General features: G+C 38.6%; 1 protein-coding gene across 2 annotated transcripts in view; it reads left to right on the top strand.

Moving 5' to 3' along the window:
• Positions 1–418: 418 nt before the first annotated feature.
• Positions 419–25,345, top strand: part of LOC110029468 (serine-threonine kinase receptor-associated protein-like) — a 44,590-nt gene continuing 19,663 nt past the window's right edge. Inside the window, exons 1-4 of one of the 2 annotated variants that reach the window (XM_020731771.1) lie at positions 419–961; positions 18,058–18,193; positions 18,492–18,573; positions 20,138–20,313. In XM_020731771.1, coding sequence (XP_020587430.1) covers positions 844–961; positions 18,058–18,193; positions 18,492–18,573; positions 20,138–20,313 — 512 coding nt within the window. In that variant the 5' untranslated portion in view covers positions 419–843. The remainder of the gene's footprint in view (positions 962–18,057; positions 18,194–18,491; positions 18,574–20,137; positions 20,314–25,345) is intronic. The other variant, XM_020731770.1, reaches the window with a different exon arrangement.

The raw sequence follows: 25,345 nt of genomic DNA, 5'->3' as shown, positions 1-25,345 counted from the left end.
AATTTGATCCCGAGTATCGCCTTGGTTGGACTGGCACTATAAAAACGTTAGTCCTTGTTAGAACCCTCGCCCTGAACCGGTCAGAGTTTGACAAACGACCAATCACTGACCGCCACGTCGTCCGCCGATGATGTGTATGACGACGTGGGTCCGGTGATTGGCTGTTCAGACGTACAATATCTGTATGAAATATTTTTTCTACATTCGCCCTTGTTTCATTTGCCACTTTTGCCACATAGATCTAGAAAGACGAAGACTAGAGATGGGACCGAGCATGATTCCTATTAGACAAATATATGACCAAATTAAGAATCTGTGAATTGTAAACGATTTTATTTGGTTCGACCGAATCCCGAGTTTTGATTTTATTCGGTACCGCTATTCAAGCCAATTTGATCCCGATTATTGCCTTGGTTGGACTGGTACTATAAAAACGTTAGCCTTGTTAGAACCCTCACCCCGAACCGGTCAGAGTTTGAGTTTTTCTCTTGTTTTTTTCCTTGCATCTTCTTTTCAGTTGTCGATTTGGCGTATGTTGATTATATATATATATCGGTGACAGTCTGTGTATAATTTTCTTCCATTTGGTCCTTATAGATGCTAGGTGGTCAAGATTGCGCATGGATTATGTGAAGTCTAGGCATTACTACTCCTTTTATTGTGTTTGATTCCGGCTTTCGCTTTGTTGCCTTTTGTTTTTGGGGCAGGAGTGAGGTTTATTGATCTCTAATTCGTTTTTGCATTTCGTTTAGGGGGATTTTGCGGGAGGAGTGAGTTTTTTCTTTTGGGTTTAGGGTCTTTTTGTTTTTGTTTTTGTGTGGCGTTACTATCGTCAGCGAAGGAATGGACAAGAAGAAGATGGCGGTTCCTTTAGTCTGCCATGGGCATTCTCGCCCTGTCGTTGATTTGTTCTACAGCCCTATCACTGCGGACGGCTTTTTTCTCATCAGCGCAAGCAAGGGTGAGTTTTTTTTCTTCCTAACGGTTCTTTGATTGGCTTTGTGTTTCCTTTGAGACCCTTCTGTTTAGTTTTGCTTTACATTTACTCGAAAGTTCACTAGTTCGTGGATTATCAATGGATCCTATTTTAACATCCTGCTTTCTTACAAAATAACATTCCTGAACTAAATAGATATATGTTTTGGTGAATCCAAAAATGTCCGACAAAGATGCTCAAAAAATAAAATATTCTATTACGAAAGTGATTAGAGAGAGAGTGTGTGTGTGAACACAGTTGAGAGTAGTAAAAGAGAATGTAACTTTTATTCAAAATATAAACCCTCTATTTATAAACATATGTCTCAATATTAAAAAAGTACATATTGCTCTCCTCATCATTGGTTTTTCAAAGGATTTTTTTAGTAATTACAGAGTTATTAGCATATAATAAAACTGATGGACCGATTCGATCGATAATAGTTTGCCGACCGTCAGGTGAGCCTTAGCTTAATCGATATGTAATCTGAAAAAGAGCTTCCTATCAATTGTTTTGAAGGCTGATTCCCGCCCTGCGAGAAATCTCTTGACACGTTTCACCAATCGCTGGATTAAGACGCCTCCCTTACCAAAATCCAGCTCAGGACGGTTGTCAATAGATATGACTAATCTTCAGTATTATTCTCCTGGGCCGTTCATTTGCATTAAGATTCGTGTTGATATATTTTTATACGTACATATTTAATTCCCCGATTTTTTTGCTCATCGGAAGCTGCACAATGTACGGGAACATGATATTCTTTTTAACATGTATGAAATAATTAAATGACATTATTGCGGAATAAAGGACTTCTCTGGATTTCCATGCCTGAACCAATATAAATAGGCCTTGGGGTAAAGAGTTTTTGTGTCCTTTCCTTTTCTTATCTCTTTTTTAATCTTATATCTCTTATTTTTTGTGGTTGCCGCGATGTTTGGTGAGGGAGCGCCATCTGCCGACAAGAGCGCCCTTCTCAAAGCAATGAGTGATTATGTGGGCGAAGACTCGCAAACCTGACATGAAGTGAAAACGTGCAGGAGAGGCTTTCGCGAGAGAGTTGTGCAAGAAGAGAATTTTGCAGGAGTTGCGAGCGAGGGGAAACAAAGATCGAATTGGGTCATCGGGTTTTTTTTGTATGTCCATCACAGGGGGGAGCTGCGGTGGAGTTTGGAAGGTGTGTCTGCGATCGTCTTTTAGGACACCCATAGGAGGCGGTCACTCCTGCCCAAAAGGGAGGAATGTGCATTTTGATTGCTGCATGGACTATGACTCCCCAGGGTGTCGATAATGCGCCGACTAATGTTGGGGGGGTTAAAGCTGGGACTCAGCCTCAGCCGCAAAAGGTTGGCCTTTCCTCTGTGGCTGGAGGACTTGAGGAGATTGGCGAGGACTTCGTCTCTTACACCACTGCTGAATGACGTTGAGTTTTGGGTATGTAGTTTGAATCATACTTTTAGTATTCCTTTTGCAGTTGCAGGAGTACAGATGATCGCTTCTACTTCCTCAGACACTGACGCCGATCTTGAGGGCGATGTGGTCTTTGTGGATCGGGCTAGGGAGAGGGGAGTGAATACTGAGGAACAAGTTGCTTTTGAACAAGGGACCATGGAGTCAGACGTTATGACCTAGAGGGTAAGAGAGAATCCTCCCTCGGGCGGATGTAAGAGCGTGGGCAACAAAGTTCTTCCCGCGTAGTTAGCAGAGAATGCGACACTTGAGGGTCGTCGGGTGTATGCCGACTTCCTAGCAGTCTTGCGGAAATGAAAGAGCGCTTTCTTCATCTCATAGTACAACCTCGGGGGGATAGTGATGGTGTTGTTGAGGTATTGGAACGAGTTCGGGTAGAGAAAGAAGTTGCTGCACTTCGTGAGGAGCTTGTTGTTTTTCGAGGGGAGATGTTGGCTGGTCGTGGGGAGATGGCTCGGCTTTATCAGGTGCCGTTGGCCTTTAGAGAGGGTTCTGTCGCCCGATTGAGATATGGTTAGCATGATCTTTTTAAGCTGGGCAGTGAGTTTAACAAGCAACAGCGTCAACGGGGGTTTGTCCCGGATGAAGACTCAAACAATCACCTAGTTAGGTTTTTCCTTAGCTGTATCCGAGGGTGTGGTGTGACACTCTCTCCTTTTGTAAATAAATAAATAAATAAAATACTAATTTCATATTTATGGTAATGATTACTTCTCAAGCATTACATGGTTCTTGTCACAATAGTCTTGTCGGTGGCGTTTCATTTTTTGTGCTAATGTGATATATAGACACACACACACACACACACACACACACACACACACATATATTATGATATAGTCTTATTCGTGATACTTTACTCCCTTTTATTATTATTATTCTTATTCTCGCTCTCTTGTGCGTTATTATGGATCGTATGACACAGAAATGCTCCCTAGAATCATTTGGGTCGATTCCAGTCTTGAAAGTCTCAATTCTCTCTGCACAGAAGTGAGAGAGATTCAAAGCCTTTACATTTCCGATCCCACTTTCCAGGTTATTATGGATCGTATGACACAGAAATGCTCCCTATAATCATTTGGGTCGATTCCAGTCTTGGAAGTCTCAATTCTAGCCTTTACATTTCCGATCCCACTTTCCAACTTTGGCAGGTCGCCAGCCATGAGCGGGCGACGGGCCCTTTCTCTACGGATTTGTTTTTCCATAAAGATTAGTTTAAAATGGGTCTTTGGCTGCCACATTGTAAGGAAATGCGATCAATTTTCAGACTGTATGGGGTTATTCTTGCCCAAGTTCTTCTCAGCTCAGTGGCTTCCATAATGATTTTCGTTCTCTTTTGCCGAAGGGTGAAGATCCTTTGGTCACTCAAATTGTTCAACAATTTCTTCTCCTTCCGAATCGATCGGGACGACTATGTTCAGTTTGTCGCCGGTTCCAAGATCTATTTGGGTAGGTCTTGTGAATAAGATAAAAGATTGGAAAGTGAAATTTCTTGTGGTTTCTTGTGCTAATGGCTAGGGGTTCGACGCCGATCCGGTGGAAAGTGAGGTGAAGAAAGTGAATACACTTTTGGGTAATATTAGAGATCATAAGGACTTGATCGAGGCTCAACGTCTCTCGTTATTTCAATAGCTTGATCCATATGTGATAGAGCATATGCCTCGACCCGACGACAACGAGATCATGACCGAAGGGTTATGGGCGACATCTAACGCTCGAGAAGTGGCTAGAGAGAAGACCGCTAAGAAGAGGTTGGCTTCGAAGAAACATCAGGGGAAAATTGATCCTTCCTTGTTTAGGATAGGTGAGGGTTGGTCTGCTCCCACCGGATTGACTGAAGAATGTACTGAAGGTAAACAAATTTTCCTTGTTTTAGTTGTTTGCACATTTGAGTATGTATTTATATTGTTTTTGCATTATCTAAAGGGAGCGGCGACAATGTCCTCGAGACTCGTAGTATCAGATTTTGGGATTTTTGCTGCTTCTCTTGGCGGGACTTCGTTCGTGGGCTTGCAAGGTCGAGCGGAAGCAAGTCGCTCTTCTCGTCCTACCTTGGTAGAGACCGAGTCGGGAGGAGAATCAGGAGATGCTGAGAGGGTAGAAGGTGATGTGCCTTGGGGGCAAGGGAAGGCTCCTGTTCCAGAAACTGAGTTGTCTCCTCCTTCGGGAGAGGAGATCTCATTCAATTGGTTGTTCTCTCATGACCGAGGGGCTGAAATTTGGATGAGCGGTCATTACACTCTTCTTGATAGAGATACCGAGTGATATCCTTTTACTCCTTTGAGTGGAAACTGCTCGTCGACCTTGGTGGAGGCGTTTTAGTTTCCCACTTTTGAAAAACACCTGAGAACGATGGACTGACGGGATATGTATCAGGCAATCGATCGATATCATGTTTTTTGGTGGGAGGCTTCGTATTTCGTGGGGACTCTTTTGTAGTGGATCGAAGGAAAAATTATGAGGGATGCCTTGTAGATAGAAAAATTTAGGCAAAGAGTCTCCTTGACCGAGGAGAGGCTGTAGCTATGTTTGGAGCATAGGGAGTTAGAGGCTCTGGAACACGAGACTCTTCTTAAGGAGCACGAAGAGTTTAAAGAGAAAGTTTTCTTTATGATTTCTCGGGTAGAGCATGTTGAGGGCCTTTCCCGTCAGATTAAGGTTGTCTCTTGCTATAGAGAAATTTGTGAAACATGGGCTGGTCGATCCCAAGTGGCGGGACATAGAGGAGTTTGACACGTTTCTTTCAAATTCAGAAGGTGAAGAACAAAAGTCATCGAATGGGAAGTCGAACGACGCCAAGGAAGCTGAAGAATCTGGAGAAGAGGGTGATGGGGAGTATTCTAATGTATAGAGCTGACAGACGATCTCTTTTTTTAGCTTTCCTTTATATTGTTGTTTACACATGCTCGTATGAAAATTTTGTAATTTAGTTTTTGCAAACATACTTTATATTGTAAGGGATTTTTTTTTGCTTTGTTTTTTTGGAGGGTTTATGACCTTGAATTTTCTTTTTTGTTCTTTAGCGCATATGCAAGAAGCATAGATTTCTCATTAAGCTTCTCATTGCTGGGTGTTAACGCTTAAAGTAGGGGATAGGACGATCATCCACGCAACCCTTGCGGGGTTTCTCGCTGCCGAGTGCTTATACGTCCTAAAGGCCACTGGTGATGGTTACGCTCATCATAGAGCTTGTCTATACCAGGTGTTAACGCTTAAAATAGGGCGCATGACGATAGTTCATGCACATCTCGCTGAGCTTATCACTGTTTGATGCCGATACATCCGATAGACCATTGAAGATGGTTAGACATTTTTCGCGGAGCTTGTTGCTGCCGGGTGCTAACGCTTAAAATAAAGTGCAGGACGATCGTTCACGCACCTTTCGTGAGGATTGTCGCTGATGGGTTTCGATGTCTCATAGGCCACCAACGATAGCTAGACACCTCTCACGAAGTTTGTTCGTTGCCGTGTGTTAACGCTTAAAATAGGTTCATGACGATCATTCACTCAGCCCCTCGCAGAGCTTATCGTTGTCGGGTGCTATTACATTTTTTAGGCCACTGGCGATAGTAGCATGGATTGATTAATTTTAGCCACTCGTAGAGCCAATTTTTTGAGCGTAACTACGTTAGTTCTCCGAGTGTAACTGTGTCAATTTCTCGAATGTAATTGCATCAACTCAAGTGTAATTGCGTCAGTTCCCCAAGTGTAATTGAGGCAGTTCCCAAGCGTAAGAATAATCAGAGAAAGTATTATTAGCGATATTGAATATGTGAAATCACAAACTTTTAGATGTTATGAATGTAAAGGGCCCCTGTATTATATTGAGTTTTTGAAAGATAAGAATCATGATGGTGTTCCTTCTACAAGTAGGGATAACTTTAAGAGCAAAATTTATTTATATCGTTACCACTTCAAGTTTGAGGGACTTCGTTTCCTACGAATGTTTTTAGTTTGTATGCTTCGGGTCCATCTCTCTGGTGGATGATGCAATGACCATTCTAGGTTTGATCCAAATTCTCGATAGCCTGCCCCTTGGCAGCGGTGTCGACCTTCTTCAGCACTAGGTCCCCTGGGCAAACTTCTCTTTGAATACATGTTTCTTAAAATATTTGGGTGTCTTACGCTTAACCTCTTCTTTTAGGAGGGCGGAGTTGGCATTATTCTCCTTGTCCAGATCTAGGGCGAGTCTAACTCCTTCGTCGTTCTCCTCAAGCCACTCTTCCAGATCTTCCTCGTCGAAAGCCGAGGCAGAGAGTACGCTCTGGCTGTGATTGTTGTATTCCATCGGTAACATGACTTACATTCGTGGGAGAGCATAAAAGGGGTCTACGGTGGAAGTGGACGACATTGTTCGGATTGCCCAGAGTACTGAAGGGATCAGGTCTGCCCATTTGCCCTTGCTCTTTTCTTTTTTCTTAGCAAATTTAGGATGATTTTGTTTGCAGCCTTCGCCTGTCTGTTAGTTCAAGTGATGCATGGAAGCAAATTTGAGGTCGATCCCTTGACTCTTATAGAAATTTTAAACTTTTTCGTCGGGAAACAGGGCCCCATTATTTGTAACTATAACGAAAGGTAATCCATATCGATAAATCAGGTTAGTTTAGATGAAGTCCTTGACTACCTCCGCCGTTATGTGTGCCAGGGGCTTTACTTCTACCCACTTGGAAAAATAATCAACGACCACTAATAAAAACTTCTGCTTTCCTCTCGATGAGGGTGGGTGGGGGGGGAGTCCCAGGATGTTGAGGCCCCACATGAAGAATTGCCAAGGACTGACAATCAGGTGAAGTTTTTGGGTCTGTTGATGGCATAATGATCCGTATTTCTGACATTGCGCACACATTCGGGAATATTTTTTGGCGTCTTTGAGCAAGTTCGACCATAAATAACCTTGTCGCTGAATTCGAATTCCACACTCTCCGCCATGGACTTCTCAGAGTATGTCTTCATCCTCGTATTCCCCAATGTACTTTAAGTATAAGGACGTGGTTGACTTCCTGAAGAATTCGAATTCCACACTCTCCGCCATGGACTTCTCGGAGTATGTCTTCATCCTCGTATTCCCCAATGCACTTTAAGTATAAGGACGTGGTTGACTTCCTGAAGAGTTTTCCTTTGACTTGTAGGTATTGGGCAGCCTTATTTTTTAATCTCTTGGGTTTGGTTACTTCTTCGCTGATTTCCCTCGTGCTTAGGTTCCGAATGTATGAGCTCATCCAACTTTTCTTTTCCTCATGACGTTTCTCCATTGCGAGCGATTCTTCGATCGAGGGTCGATCGAGTCTTTTAGGTAGTCCTTTTAGATGAAGGCTTCGGGAGGAGGTCTACGATCTGGTTTTCCTTCCTTCGGATATGTTCGATTTTGAAGCTAACAAACCGACCACTCTCCGTCTTCACCTTTCTTAGGTATTTCGCCATAGTCTCATCTCTGGTTTCAAATTTTTCATTGATCTGGTTCACTATGAGTTGTGAGTCGGCCTTTACCATTATGTGGAGGATTCCCATCTTCGAGGCTAGGTGAAATACTGCAATCAAAGCTTCATATTCTGCTTGATTGATCAATGAAAAATTTATCTCGATTGAGTGTTAGACGTTTTCCCCTGCAGGGCTGCACAAGAAAACTCCAATCCAACACATGATTGACCGTATGCCTCATCAGTGAATAGTGTCCAGGTCGATCTTTCGTTCGCCAAATCCTCGTTTGCTCTTCTTGGTTCGGAGAAATCTGTAACAACTTGTGCCTTTATCGCCGTCCAGGAGACATAGGAGATGTCAAACTTGCTGATTTCCACGACTCATTTGAGTAGTCGACCAGAATGTTCTGTCCCGATGAGAACATATTTTATTGGGTGATTTGTGATAAGATCGCCGTCCAGGAGACATAGGAGATGTCAAACTTGATGATTTCCATGACTCATTTGAGTAGTCGATCAGAATGTTCTGTCCCGATGATAACATATTTTATTGGGTGATTTGTGATAAGTTGTATGGGGTGTACCTAAATATGATCAGAGCCTCCGCGCTGAATTGACCAATGCGAATGCCAGTTTCTCCATTATTGGATACCAGAGTTTGACGCCTTTGAGGACCTGGCCAGTGTAGTAGACTGAGTGCTACTTTTCGAGTTTTTCTCTGACTAAGACTGAACTGACCGCTTTGTGGCCGACCCCAAGGTAAGGATAAAAATTTTCCTTCAATTTCGGGCTTTGAAGGGTGGGAGGAGAGGCTTGGAACTGCTTGAGGTTTTCGAAGGCGTCCTCACATTCCGACGTCCGTTCAAAGCATTTGGCTCTCTCGATTACGCTGAAGAATGGGGCACACTTATCACGTGACATGGAGATGAACCTGCTCAAACATACGATCCTACTGGTTAGTTTCTGGATTTCCTTGATGTTTTTTAGGGGAATAAATAGCGATGTGTGCTTGAATCTTTTTTGATTTAGCCTTTATGCCTTCAGGGGTTAGCAAATATCCTAGGAATTTGCCTGTCAGAGCCCTAAAGTTGCACTTCATTGAGTTTAGTTTAATGTTAAAATTTTTGAAGTGTTAAAAATGTTTTGTTTATATCCTCAATATGTTCGACCGATCGACTCTTAACTATTACATCATCGATATACACCTTAATGTTAATGTCTTTTTAATTAGTAAAAATAACATCCATGAGGCGTTGATAATTCATCATGAAATTTTTAAGCCCGAAGGACATTACATTGTTACAAAAAACTCCCTCACAAGTAATAAAAACGACCTTTTCCTCATCAGTTGGGTGAATCTTGATCTGGTGATACCCGGAGACTGCGTCGAGAAAACTTAGGACTGAGTGGCCGACCACCTAATCCACCAGAGCATTGATCCTTGGTAGAAGGTAAAAGTTCTTTGGGCAAGCATAGTTCAAGTTGGTGAAGTCCACGCACATCCTCCATTTATCGTTGGCCTTCTGCACCATCATCACATTTGAGACCTAGGTTGGGTATTGAACTTCCCGAATGTACGCCGCATTCTCTAGCTTTCGTTCTTTCCCTTGGATGGATCCCGCCAATGTCATGGCCGAGCTTCCGATCTTCTGCTTCATGAGTCAAGCCGATGGATCGACGTTCAATCTGTGGCATGCGGCTTTTATCGACATGTCAGACATCTTAGCGGCCGTTCACACAAAAAATCTCGATTTTCTCGAAGTTGGATTAGTAGCTCCTTGTGACCCGCATCAAAAGCTTTACTTATGAGAAAACATCTATCTGGTTCTCCTTTGACCGTCGGAACTTCACGAGTGTTCTCGTTAGTCTCAATGTCACCTTGTGTTCTGGATGTCTAGGTAGTCGTATTCCACGTTGCTTATAGCTCGTAAGTAGCAGACCCGTGACTGTGATAATTTCTCCATCTGCAGGAGACTTGACAACAGCATGGTAAGTAGAGACCACTGTCTTGAAATTATTCAGTAGCTGTTGGCCGAATATAGAGTTGTATGTTGGGGGTGAATCCTCTGCGAGGAAATCTTCCGTGAGCATAAATTGTATCTCGTTTTCTCCCCAACTTACCAGGAGCCCGACCACTCTGCACTTTCTTCCTTTCACCCGAGAATCCGTATAACGGACCAGTCAGTACAATCATACAATAGTACATTAACAGAACTCTTTGTATCAACGAGAACACTTCCTACTTGATAATTGTTGATTATTGTTGTTATTACAATAGCGTCATTATATGGGTTTTCCTTTAGGGGGGGATCCTCATCAGTAAAGTAAATAGGTGGATGGGCTCTTGGGTTTCAGGGCAAAGGTTGAGGCACAGTTTCCTTATTTGCTGTCTCTTTCGGTTTGCTCTCTCGGGTGGTCACTTTCTCTGAAGATTACGGGCACATTATCCTGCAATGTGGATGGCGTTGGTGCGGATGGGCCCGTTGGTAGTTCTCCCTGTGGGAGCTTTGCCCTGCCTTTGGGTCGCAGATCTAGGGGCGACAAATTCTTTCAACTTCCCCTCCTTTATCAGTTCCTCGATTATGTTTCACAAGTTTCTGCATTCTTTTGTATCATTTCTGCGATCTCGTGATAATTGCAATACTTTCAATTATTTCGAAGGAAAGCTCCGACTCTCATCGGTGTTGTCTTCCCAAATAACTTCTTATCCTGAATAACGTCCACTATTTCCTGCATGGATACCCTTAGTGGGGTTTTCCGAGGGACTTAGGGATTTCCTCGGGATTCATGGTATTGAGATGATCGGGAGTATGAGGCCTTTGTTTGTCTCCTCTCATCCTTGTGATGGTGGGTGTAGCTGTTATTCGAGGGACCTTCATAGCGGGGGCGTATGATTGGTCTTGCGCATTGTTTGAGGGCCTTCGACTATCTTGTGATGGCCTCTTCTGGTGTTTCTGTTCGGTTGGTTATGGAGCATTCTCACAGGCGGTGATGTACTTGTTGGCCATCTCTAGCAGTTCAACCAAGCTTTATGGCTCTACTAGCTTAAGGTCAAAACAAAATTTCTCCAACCTCGCTTCTTGTGTCAGCGTGCCTGGGCCATATCGGGCTTCAAGTCCTTGACGTCCAGCGTTTCGCTCTGGATGCGTGTGATAAACTACCGCAAGTTCTCGTTGGCTCCTTGCTTCAGTTGCCACATGGATCAAACACTCTTCTTAGGCCTCAACGCACTTGCAAATTGCGATAGGAAAAGTCTTCTGAACTACACAAAATAGGTGATTATCCCCACGAGCAATCCATGAACTACCTTAATGCGGTTGATCTCAAAGTCATGAAGAAGAGCTTACTCTTAAAGGCATAAGCAATTTTTAACAGGCATATGGATGATCCAAATGACAACAGGTGGTTGTTAGGATCTAACTGTCCTTTATATGGCTATAAGACCGACATTTTGAACTTCTTTGAAGGTTCAACTCCAGAAACATGTAAGGAGAAGGCATTATTTGGCTGCCTTTGTACCTCAGTCCGCACTGGTCGGTTTCTCTCCTCCACAGGGGCGGATCCAACGTTGACTTGTTATAGACTGTCGTCAGGTTTTTCCTGCATGTGGATCACCCTCCTTCCATTGTTGGTTGGTGGTTCCCCTTGAGAAGGGTTGAGTGATCCTTGTTGTGCTAACTCTTCCCCTGAAACTGGGGCTGTTGCTAAGGCAATGATCGCTCTAAGTACATCTGTGAATTGTTCTGACATTTGGTTGATGGTCTGAGTTCTCAAATCTTGCAGATCTTATTGAATGAATTCTTCTATAAACTTCCGGGTGCATGCTGCTTTTCCAACGTTCCTCTGACTGGACTCTCCCTATTGTTGTTGCTGGGCTCATTTTCTTGTTGATGACATGTTTCCACGTTCACTGTACCTTAAAGAATGTTGAATCCAAAATTGTCCGGGAAACACACCCAAGGAATAAAACGTTTCGCTTGAAAGTGATTAGAGGGAGAGAGAGAGAGAGAGCAGAGTAGAGAACAATAAAAGAGTGTAGCCTTTGTTCATGATAAGAACCCCTCTTCTATTTATCAGCATAAGTCCCACTATTATAAAAGTACATATTGATCCCTCATGATTGACTTTTTAGAGGGATTTTTTGGTAATTACAAAGTTATTAGCATATAATAAAATCGGGGGACTGATTCGATTGATAATAGTTTACCGACTGTCAGATGAGCTTTGATTTGATCGATATCCAATTCGAAAGAGAGCCTCCTGTCAATTGTCCTGAGAGCCGATCCTCACTCTGCGGAAAATCTGCTGGCACGTTCCACTGATCGCTCGAACAAGATGCCTCCTTTGCCAACTTTCTGCTCAAGACGGTTGTCAACAGATATGCCCGATCGTGAGTATCATTCTCCTCAGCTGTTCATTTGCCTTGAGATTCGTGCTGACATATTTTTATATGCACATGTTTGAAAAATTTCTTGCTCATTGTTATTCTATTATTTTGTATGATTAGATGTTTCATGGTTAGATCTGATTTCTTCATTAGTAGCGTGGCAATGGAGCCAGTCATGCTTGTACACAGTTCCAATGCCACCACAATTAGGTTGTTTCTAGGAAATCTAAATTCTGTAACATTTTCTTATTTTTCACAAGGAATGCAGGCTCAAATTCAACTAGAAAGCATCCGAATGTGAAATTCTGGAGTGGCATTTCAATTAATCGTATGCTTGGAAGTCTTTGAGCGGAACAGGGTTGCTTGTTTAGTATGGATCATTCATCATTTGGTGGCAGACATGCAATGACATTAAAATTGTATTTCTGAAACCTACCATACATTTTTAATATCAACATAGTAGCTAGTGTTGTACTCCATTCGTATAATTTGTCTCATATGAAAGTAAATTTTTCTTATGTATGATCATTCTCCTTGAATTGTTTTGTTATTGAAATGGATTTGTTTTATGACGTTGTATTGGGCAATTTTTTTATTAGAGTAACATGCACACAATCAACACATGCTAATTTTGAACAGTGCCTTAAGCTAGTTGATACCGGAGTCGAGCTAAATAGCAATGGAAACACAGATATTATTACGAAAAAAGCCATATAGGTAGTTACAACCAAACACACACTGAAATGGGAAATGTAACAACACAACACAATTTTCACAATAGGGTTCGATCTATGGGTGGTGGGGGTCGGCTAGGTTGTCGGAGAGTGTTGGTAGGTGCCTGGAATAGGCTTTGGGGTTGCTGGAAATGCGAAGGAGGGGCTGGAACTGCAATGAAACTGCAATGACAGTGAGGCAAAAGGTCTGGAACGACTGCAACAACGAAGCAGTGTTGGGATGGCGAGGGATAGTGAAGAGGAGGGATTTGGATTGTAGGACAACAAGAGGAGTGCTGTCCTGTAAGGGGGCAGTGAAGAAGAAGACAGTTTAGGGGTGTTGGCAGCTAGGAGAAGGGGTAAGTTGGGTTTCCGAGAAGGCGGCAGTAAGCTGGAAGGGAGGAATGCGGAGGATGGGAAAGTCGAGGATAAATGCCACTTTGGGAGTGAGATATAGCTGGTGCACCACCTGACCCTTGGAGGAGAACCACCACCTTATAATAAGGTACAGTTGGAGTACCACTCACCCTTGGATACAACCATAAAAAGGGAAACTTAGAGACGCCGATGGCTGTCCTGACAAAAAACTCACGAAAAACTACAAACCTAAATTACAAGAATTAAATATATAGTAAGAGGATAACTAGGAGTGGGGCCTTTAATTTGGAAGAGGCGTTAATCCCCTTGGATGAGCCGGTTGATTCTCATGGACGTTGAACCGTTCGGATGCGCTTGGACACTATTCTGCACCCCATCACTCGTGATCCCCTGTCAGTGCGGGAAACACTCCAGTGTCAGTAGTGTTTTAGGCATTGCATTTAGCCCTCTTGTGAATTTTATTTTAATAATGCAGGCACATAACGTGCTTTGGGAACACATGCTTAGACAATAACTCTTTAGAAAGAACCTTTTTATTCTAAGAGATTTTTCTGATATTTTCCTTTTTGATTTTGGCTTTTTATGTCACATTGTGCACAATTTATGAACGTTTTTATCTTAGCATCATTTCCCTCTATAAGCATCAATTTTTTCTTCTTTTATTATTTTTTAGCAACTTCCATTAGCTAATTGTTTTGATTGTCTTATTGGTTTTTCATATACGTAAACTTTTCATTTTTCCTTATTCTTCATCTTTTGGCTATTGGCTATTTTTGCTTATTATTTTTAAAAATTTCTTACAACTTTGTACTATTATTGAATTTTATGGTTAAAAGTTCTTATATTGATGTTCTAAGTACTAGGAAATGCAAATGATTGGAGTAAACATTTTTGTTAATCTTGACTTAAGAACTTATTATGATAGCTATCTGGAAAGCAAACTTAGAGATCGTACAATGGCCTATAAGAATTAGTGAGCAAGTAAGGAATGCCATATGGATCTCGCTAGTAATGGAAAAATTTATGATTGATGGCTACAAGATTTGATTTAGTTATGCATATTTGAATGTTCATTACATGGAATGTATTGATGGTGCTACTAAAGTATGCATGATGAATTTCTGATTGGCATCATAAATAGTTGTAGAGTGACCAAGAATGTCTTATCATATGGGAGTTGGAATTATTATCGCCATTTTATTTCTTTATTATATTTGCTATTATGCTGCTTACAAAATGGTTTAAATGAGGTATTTTCACGCATGCTATTTTCTAGATGAGATAAATTTAGCATATGTTTTTTTTGAAATGAATAGTTAGATAAATAAAGCACTTTTTAGGTGATAAGGAGATTGGGTTTATTTTAAACGCCTGGCTTTAATGCTCAATTTTAATGAATGTACAATTATTATTAATCACTATTTTTGGTAGTTCAACATGGACGTGGCAGATTTAAATAATTTAGTTATGTTATAGTCAAATGGATAAGGTGATAACTTCCAAGAGGCCATTTGGCTGCAAGCATTGCAATTTTAAGTAAATCAAATGGACGGTTTTGTATTTTGTGTTTGGATTACAGAAAAAGCAATTGTTATATGATCTTTTTATTGTTTTTAAAACCCTTTCCTTGTTATTTTTATTGTGATTGGATATCACTCAATTTCAGTAAATTATAAATGAATTGAAAATTGACGCTTAGTAAGCCAGTTGTTTGGTGTTTCCTGTCACCGCAACTTACTACCTGTTGCTATAGCGCGCCACCTTTGAAACTTACTATCGCCATTGCAGGCCGCTATCGTTGGCAGCCGCCATCGTAAGTATTTGAAATATTTTGTTGGCAACAAAATACAATAAAATAAACTCATAAAATTTCTTACAAACAACCAAACATCAACAAAATATTATAAATGCATGATTTTACTTAGATTGTATTTAAAATAATTTTGCATTCTAAATGATTGCAATCAAACAACTCCTAAGAGTGTTGGATGACTGAATGGAAAAGTGACTTGAGGGTATTATAGCATAGTATGATATAGTGGAGACTGGACTTGTAATTTTGTTTTTTCCAATTAAAAAAGCATCTTTTTGACCTTTACTTTTAGCGTGCTTACCGAAAACAGGCTTTTTTGGCTGTGAATATTGCATGTTTGTTAGCGGTATGCATGTTTTGTTATGTTACAAAATTTGCTCTCCGTGGCATATTATCATATTGCAAAGCGTTAGACCCATCAAAACAAACATAAAACTTGTAACAAACACACACACAAACGCGCGTGCGCGCACACACACATTATATATATACATATGACGTTGTCTTCCTCGATATTGCTCTGTCAGGGTTTTGCCATTATGACAAACTCTGGTTTTGCTCCACTGCTCGTGCTTGATCTCTTTTCATTTTCGTCTGTTTAGCGCGTCATCATCCTTGCGGCTCATTCTCTGCGAGAGTGCGTCCATGCGACAGGCTGCAGGCTCTTCTTCGGTGGTGTCGTGCGGGATCGAGTCGAGCGATGTCCTCTGTTTCGCGGTTTTTGGCGGCGTCTGTTTCCGCGGCGTGTGCGGGATCGAGTCGAGCGACGTCCTTTGTTTCGTGGTTCGGCAACGTTGTGCCTGTTTCGCGGCGTCCTTTCTTCCCCGTCTGCGGCCTGATCAACGCTTATTTTGATGGTGTTTCCTTCTTTCGTTGATCCTGACAAAGCTTCCTTCGTCCACGTGGTGGGTAATCATCTTGTGGAGTCTACTGTTGTCTTCCCCTCAAGCTATAAGGATTGTCGAGATGGTACGAGTGACTACCTTTTTCTTAAGAAGATAAGTAGGAAGAGTGAGAAAACAACACTCTTTTTCTCTGATTCAGAAATTTCAACCCTAACTGAGAAATTCAAGTTTGCTCTTATTGAGAAATTTCAGTGATGGAAGTTATCAGAGAGAGTTTTGACGATCTCAAACTTGTAGACAAGTGGAAAGTGAGGCTCTTTGATGAGAGACATGTGTTCATTTAGTTAACCCTAGTTGAAGACTACGCTCAAATTTTCTCTAAAAATTATCTTAACATTGTCTCTTGATTTTAATGGAAAGTGAGGCTCTTTGATGAGAGACATGTGTTGATTTAGTTAACCCTAGTTGAAGACTACACTCAAATTTTCTCTAAAAAATATCTTAACATTGTCTCTTGATTTTAACCCAAATCATGATTCTCCTACTGTTCCGGTATGAATTAATTTACCTGGTCTCAAGTTGCATTTCCTTAATCATCAGATTTTCTACTATATTGGAGCCATACTTGGAGATCCTATGAAGCTAGATCTGCCAACCTTTAACCTAATCATGACTTCTGTGGCCATAATACTTGTGGAAAGGGATATTACCTTACATGATATTACCGAAGTCTGGCTGGACACAACTCACAATGGATACTGACAACAAATTTTCGTTGAACGTAAATCTTTTTATTGTACCCATTGTATGATGTTTGGGCATACACTTGATAAATGTCACAGACTTCATCCAAATTTGAAAGCTAAAGCTTAAGTAAACGAGGGTTCTAACCCCATTGCTATGGATACATCTGCTCAACCTGTGGAGGGAGTTCTCACAAGACAGGATTTGGTGTCTGATTTGTCTGTGGATCCTCCCCTTGCCAATACTGCTTCTGTTTCTGCGACTAATGTGATGTCGGATGGCTCTGCTGGGCAACTTATATCTTCAAACTTTATTGATAACATTACTGAAAGATCGTTACCTACAAAGGATTGTGTTCAGACTGGTACTCAGGTGAGCCTTGCAACTCCTCATCTTCAAAAAACATCTAGAGCAGAGACGACAACTCGTACTTCAAATATATTAGAAACTATTGTGCTTACAACGGTTGGTAATCTCTCTATTACGGTTCTACCACCTCATTCGAACGATCAATCTTCAGATGAGGAATGACATGTTTACATATCTAGGAGGAAGAAGAAGAATGGACGCCTACTTGAGCTCCGGAATCTAATGGATGATACTTTGGTTACTTCGGATAATGGTACACACCTCAACAACTTGTTAGCTGACTCCTTTCCGAGAACCAGAGGCAGAGACAAGACTAGATTAGGGTGTCCCTAATTATATGTTTCTTTTCTATTTTTGGAATTTTGTGTGCGTTGTACCGTATGAGTTGGGTGCCTTCTTTTGGGCCCACTCATACAACATGTTATATCTTTTCCTTTTAATATATTAGCCCTTGGGCTTTATATATATATTTATATATATAGTTACAACAGCTAAGTGGGTTTGGCTACATGAATCTTTATTCTCCATTGACAATGAAAAAGCCATTGAAAACTGAATTATATGACCAAAACGAGAATCTTAAGATGAAGTTATTCCTAGGAAGGATAGAGAGAGATTGTTCCTGACCTGCTAGACAGTGTACTGTTTCATATAAGATACCATTATCCATCAGCCAGATTGTTAAAGTTATTCCTGCTTAATTCTCTTATATCATGATTAACAAATGTTAATATCACTTATCAACTATTTGGATGAGAGAAATTAAATTTTGTTTTAGTTGCTTTATTTTCACTTTGAAAGATTTTAGATGAAGTGATGCCTTTCGTCTTAAATTTTTTGATGCAGATTATTGATGTTAGTATATATTACTGTGAATATTTGAATGACTATAAGTTGTTGTAATATTCTCTTGTTCATATGAAATATATTATCTTTCTTCTTCTCTAGATTCAAGCCCCATGCTGAGAAACGGGGAGACAGGTGACTGGATTGGTACATTTGAAGGACATAAGGGTGCAGTTTGGAGCTGTTGCCTTGACGCTAATGCCTTGCGTGCTGCTTCAGCTTCTGCTGATTTTTCGGCGTACGATTTTTTTCTCTAGTTTTCTTGATTGAGTTTATTAGTCATTCCTTGCGCTTTTCTTTTTTTGGCTACATGAATAGTTGACCAGCTTATTACGTTTTAAAAATCAATCATTCATCAGGATTCAGATGATAACATCTATTTATCTTGAGATTTATAAGTTTTGGACTTTTTTATTTGTCCAATATATTTTTTTTCAAAACCTGTCAATAACTTATTAAAATTATAGCATTTACATTTCAATAACATAAGATGATCATAAGTTGATGACATTTATTTCCTCATCAATTGCTTGCAGGAAAGTATGGGATGCCTTAACTGGTGCTGAGTTGCATTCTTTTGAACACAAGCACATTGTTCGTGCTTGTTCCTTCTCTGAGGTACCAGCTTCTTTTGTTGTTTATACGTGGTTCAGACTAACTCACTTTTCCGTTGCAGTTATCATTGTTGCTTCAGTTTTTTGTGTATTATTTATTGTTGATGTTGCTGATTATACCATTCGTTGTAATAGATTCTGGTTCTTGATCACAGCTCGGTGTTTGTACTATTTGGCAAGTATACTAAATTTTGCATTGTAGCTCATAAGCATTTTAGTTGAATCAATTAAAATGTAGGCTGCTCATGTCAGTTCAAATAGGCAGCTTATCGTTGTTCAATGTACACTTCCTTTGCTAGGCTGAAATTTTCTCAGTAGAAAGAAAGCAGTAGGCTATGTTGTGAACGTTAAAGCTGTAGTATGAAGTAAAAGGGGGCAATATTGAAGCAAAATTCAAAGCATTTTTTAATTCATTGCAAAAATCAAGTGATGTATTATTTATACATTTTTACACTTATAGCATGTATCACTGATTAATGCATTCAAGCACCTATTCATCACATTAATGGACTAGTAAAGAAAGTAGTTTAAACAGGACATTTTGATTTATATAATATTGATGCTACGAATAAGTCATAATTATGTCAGGGTAAAAACATTGAAACAGGAAAATTTACGCAGCTTCTCATGATTCTATCAGGGAGATTTGTCAACATTGGGGCTTATGTGGCATACTCTACATGCCCACTCTAGTCTAGATGTATAGGTCACGAATGATTATAATTTTTTCCCTAAAAATTTGAATTAGCATAGTTACGTTAATGAGTGCATGTTCATGCTGGCAGCTATCATTCTCCTGCATCAGTTAGGATCAACGAGAAAGAAAGGATGATGCCATTGAATAAATTTTGTCATCCTAGTACATTGAACAATAATGCAAGGGAACAATTTAAATAGGATGGAGTTGCAGGATAATTAATAATTATCTTTTAAGTGATGACAAGAAAAACAGAGAAAAAATAACTACCTCGGAGGAGCATTAAAACAAATAAAAGTTGCGGTGGAAGCTGTGATCAACTAGACTGTGGAACTATTGTTTCAGAAAATGTTTTTGACGAGCACCTTCCTCCCTCCTCGCAACACCACATGAACACACCGCAGGGTATCTCCTATTATTATCATTTTTTTGCAACCCTACTCCCGAGTAGCAAGTACTTGTTGGGAGTTTTTGGTCTGTCTTGTGTTTTGTGAAATGTTTTGAAGGCATTCACAGTATGAACTTGTAGATATACTGCTGCTAGAGACTAAATAGTCAATATGATAGATTAATTGGGAAACATAAAGGGGTAAAGTAGATGTCATATTGATCTTCCATTGTGTATGAAGCTTTGAATTTTCTTATCCTGCACTTTAACTGATATGCCATCTAATTTTTTATGACCAATTCACTCATCTGCTTAGTTCTGTAACTTAACTACAAATTTGCACCCTTGTATTTTTTGGAAATGTTGAGTGCCAAAGCTCAAATATATAATATAGGTGGAATTTGATTCCAGGATATTTATCGACTAAGCTTGCGGCCACTTTTTTGCATCCTTTCTCTTATTTGTATTCTTAATTGGCTGCAGGACACCCATATGCTTCTAACTGGTGGAATTGAAAAAATATTGCGCTTATTTGATTTGAATAGACCTGATGCTCCACCGAATGAAATTAATAAATCACCTGGATCCATCAGAACTGTGGCATGGCTTCATAGTGACCAGACAATTCTAAGTTCATGCACTGATTTAGGAGGCGTGAGGTATCTTAATTTTTACAAATGATTTTCTGATGTTTAATAACTTAATTAAATACTACATTATGCATATGTTGCTTCGAGGATATCTAATCTGGCGGCTTATATTTCTATTTTTGCATTTGATTTTCCTCTTAGCTTTTGTCCCTTCCACCCAAATTTTGCATATTATATCGGGGAAATGTTATTGTGCTTTTTTTTTTGGAGACATTAGCCCTTACTTGCTGAACCCACTTAGTGGGATAAAGGTTTGTTATTGTTGTATTAGCCCTTACTTCTAAACTGAATATGTAGAGGTGAAAGGGGTATTAAGTACCATGGAAGTAGCTTTAATTGGGAAAATTGTGAATTTTTGTTGGTTGTCGTGCTGTTCTCTTTGTTTTAATTTTTTTATGTGAGATTGGAAGAATGCTTGAATAAAAAAGTTTGTGAAAGGATTGAAAAAATGATATTTATTCATTTTAGTGCTATTAGATAATTCTTGAGATATTCATTGTAAAATTTCAGAGAAGGGTTAGAAATGTGAATTGCATACTTCTAACTAAATTAAAAGAGTTAGGAGAGGATATTTTTGAAGTTTCAATTGTAAAATGGCCGAGGAAGAGCATCCTTTCAAAATGAAACAATATTCAAATTTGAAGGCATTTTAATGTTTAAAATTTTCCATCTAGTTTAATAAGATATAGAAAATTGATTTGATGTCTTACACTCTCCGTAATCTTCTTAAAATGAATTACGGCGTACATTGAAATCTTTAATCTATTGCCTGCAAGTGTTGCTCCCATCTCTTGGCACTTTAATGTAATTGAGGGTCATGAAGAGTGCAGTTGATGCTAGATGGAGTTATGCTCCAAATTGTTTAGGAGGCTTTATTGAATTACTTAGACAATAAATAATGTATAACTATAGAGCTTACTACTGGCGTAGAGCTGGTTTGGCATGCCTATATTCAACCCACTCGATATGATAACCCAACACAAAAATTTTGGCTGTGGGTCAACCTTTGTCAGGCTTAGGTCATGTTCCTGTTAGCACACAAAAGGAATTTTTGGTGAACTATAGAGCTTGCTACTTTTGTGTTTCTATAAACACAAAAGTAGTTATCTTTATTTTTGGTCTACCTGAAAATCCAAATTTATTAGCTTATCTAATCAGAGAATTATTCTGTCTTCCAGTGGTAACTAATTCTGCCAGTAATATTTGGTTTAACGTTTTGGTCGTTTTCTAGCCAGACCCTACTTTCATAAAATGACCTCATTATGGTTGTTTTGGGCCTCAACTTTGATAAATATTTGATTTTAACTTTGGACATGTTAGCAAAGTGACAGTGAATTACTTTACACATCTAATTAGAGAATTATTCTTTTTTCCAATGCTAACTAATTCTGCTAGTAATATTTAATTCAACCTTTTGGTCATTTCCTAGCCAGACCCTAGCAAACACGCTGTCATAAATTGACATAATTATAGCTGTTTTAGGCCTCCACTTTGATAAATATTTGATTTTAACTTTGGACATGTTAGCAAAGTGACAACGATTACTTTACCCATAATCAATATTGAACCGGTTACAAATAATTTGTGTAATTTTGATGGTGGATATCAAACCACTTAGGTTAATTTGTTTCAAAATTTTTGGAATCTCTACCTTTTGGTATATTCTATTTTTTATTATTTTCTTTTTTAGTAGTTTCTATAAATAAAATCGATATTATGTTAGAATTTTTGAATATAGGTATTGTCATAAGTAAATTAATAGAATTTGTTGATATTATGGTTAATAGGAAGATGAACATCTTATGTATTCATGAAACTGAATGGATTGGAGAAAAAACTGAGGAGATTGATAGCTTAGGTTTTAAACGTCGGCATTCAGGTAGGAGTCATAATGGAAATGGTTTAGGTGTAATTATAGATAAGTGTTTGAAAGATATGTTGTAAAAATTAATAGAATTGGAGATAGAATTATAACCCTTAAGATTGTTGTTGATACTAAGATTTTTAATGTTATAAGTGCTTATGCTCCTCAAATAGGTTTAGTTATAGATTCCAATGAAAAAATTTGGTACCTAAAAGAATTAATACAAATGATACCTCTTGAAGAAAAATTTTTTATTGGAGGAGATTTAAATGAACATGTTGGTAGAGTGGTACAAGATTTTAGAATATTCATTGTGGTTATAATTTTGGATGTTTAATTAAGAAGATAGAATCAAAATAGATTTTGCTTTAGCGTATGATTTTGTTATTGTTAATACTTTATTTAAGAAAAGAGATTTACATATTATTACTTATAATAAAACACAAATTAATTATTTTCTTATGAGAAGAAGACATCATCGAGAATTTAAAGATTGTAAGGTCATTCCAAGTGAAAATTTAAGTACTCATTATCGATTATTAGTTTTGGATTTTAAGATAAAGAGTTGTAAGATAAAGAATATTAAGAATCATTTTCACAGAATTAGATGGATGCACCTAAAAGACAAATAAAATTTTTCTTATGAATAAACTTTAGATTGTAAGGTCATTCCAAGTGAAAATTTAAGTACTCATTATCGATTATTAGTTTTGGATTTTAAGATAAAGAGTTGTAAGATAAAGAATATTAAGAATCATTTTCACAGAATTAGATGGATGCACCTAAAAGACAAATAAAATTTTTCTTATGAATAAACTTTAAGATGTTAAATTTTGGGATGTTCATGAAGAAACAAATTTTATGTGAGATAAAGTAATAACTATTATTAAATAAGTGGCAAAAGATGTACTTGGAGAATCATAAGAAAAAAAATTGATAAATAAAAATAGTTGGTAGTGGAGTAATAATGTGCAAGGGAAGATAAAATATAAGAAGTGTTATAAAAATTAGTTTAAATGTTAAAGCTTAGAAAATTGAGAAAGTTATATGGTGACTCGTAGGGAGTCTAGGAGAACAATTTGTGACGCTAAAAATTCTATTTTTAGTGATTTTTATAATATATTAGAGATTAAACTAAAGAGGGTGAAAAATATATGTATAAACTAACCAAACAAAGAGAAAAGAAAAGTAAAGATGTAGTTCAATTAAAATGTATTAAAGATGAAAATTAAAGATTAAAAAAGTGCTTTTCTTAGAAGAAGATATTCAACATAGGGGGTGAGCTATTTTGATTAACTTTTCAATAAAATTTATAAAAATATGATCAACCTTAGTGATCTTAGTATGTTAATAATAATAAAATATTTTATTTTTAGTGGCGCTTTAATAAGAAAGAAGCTGATGAGACTTTAAAGAAAACCAAGGGTGAAAAATTAGTAGGACTTGAGGATATCCCAATTGAAGTTTGAAAATATTTAGGAGATTTGAGAGTTTCTTTGCTTACTAAACTTTTTAATATTATTTTGAAAATTAAAAAGATGTTCGAGGAGTGGAGGAAGAGTATTTTGGTCCCCATTTTTAAGATAAAGGGGGGTATATAAGTGTGTGCAAATTATAGAGGAATTAAGTTGATGTGTCATACTTTTAAATCGTGGGAGAGGATAATTGAACATATGTTATGAAATGATACAAAAACTTCTTATAATCAGTTTGGATTTATGTCGAGCAGGTTTATGGTAGAAGAGGTTTGATGGAGAAGTACAAAGAGAATAAGGAGGATTAATGTATGATTTTTATTGATTTAGAAAAAGCTTACAAAATATAGCAAGAGAAATCCTTTGGGGAGTTCTAGAGAAGAATGGTGTTGATTATGACTTATATTCAAGTCATTAAAGATATGTATACTAGAGTTGTTACTTGTGTTCGAACAGAAGGAGGATTAGCCAAGTTTTTTCCTATTTCAGTTCGATTACATCGGAGATCTACTTTAAACCGATATATTTTTGCTTTTGTTACGAATGCTCTTACTGGACATTCACAAGAGGATGTACCTTGATGTTTGGTTTTCGCTGATGATATTCTTCTTGTGGATAAAACCATAGAAAGTGTTCAGAAAAAATTTTCATTTTGGAGGTCTACATTGGAGTCTAAAGGCCTTCGTTTGAGTAGTACTAAAACTGAATACATGGAATGTAATTTTAGTAGTAATATCTCTAGTGTCAGTTGTAACTTTGCATGATCAAATCATTAAAAAATATGAACGTTTTAGTAGAATTCAAGTTGGCTGGTTGAAGTGGAGGAATGTTTCAGGCCTATTATGTGATAGAAAAGTAATGCTTAAATTGAAAGAAAAATTTTATTAGATGGTGGTGAGAGAGTCGTCTTAGATTGTTTGGTCACATTAAACATCTACCAGCTGATGATCCGATTAGGAGAGTGGATGTTGAGTTTCGACTGACGTTAAGAAAGGCAGAGGCAAAACCTAAAAAGACTTAGGCATATTGTATAAAAAATGATCTTAATCTATTAGAACTAAATGAAAATATGACACTCAATAGGACACGATGGAGAAAAATGATTCATGTAGCCAACCCTACTTAGTTGGATAAAGGCTTGTGGTTATTGTTGTCTTTTTTTAGTAGTTTTTACTTTCAGAATTAGCAATTGTTGGTAAATATTATTTTATTTTTCTAGCATGGTATCAAAGCAGTAAATAGCCTTGAAATAGAGATCGAAATCGCCCTTGATTCTTTTCTGCCTAGTCACTTGCATGTTTTGGGCATCATGGTCTCGTCCTTTTGCTTTGCTCTTGCCCGAAACCTTACGACACCGTCGCGACTATAGCTAGCTATGAAAACAGATGGGACCTTGGCATACGAAGACTATCAAAACTCAGGTCTTTCTCCCACCTTTGCTCAGTCCAATTGAAATCATAGTATTGATTCTGTAGAGTATCGATTCCCTTGCGATTCCACAATGTCCTTAGTCGGTTGAGCTTTTGGATCGACAAGCTTTGGGTCTGCCATGACGTCAAGAATGCGGTTTCTTCTCCAATGACTTCGTCCTAGACGTGAGATAATTCGTGAAAAGATTCCGATCTCTGGATTTCAATCTCTGTCATTTCACTTACAAGCAGTTTCTCTCGAGTCAGAATCAACAAAGGAATCCAACACTGCT

Source organism: Phalaenopsis equestris, unplaced genomic scaffold (assembly GCF_001263595.1).
Source record: "Phalaenopsis equestris unplaced genomic scaffold, ASM126359v1 Scaffold000574, whole genome shotgun sequence".
In the NCBI taxonomy this organism is placed as follows: domain Eukaryota; kingdom Viridiplantae; phylum Streptophyta; class Magnoliopsida; order Asparagales; family Orchidaceae; genus Phalaenopsis; species Phalaenopsis equestris.
Note: the sequence above shows the minus strand (reverse complement) of the source record. Positions and strands in the feature narration are given on the sequence as shown.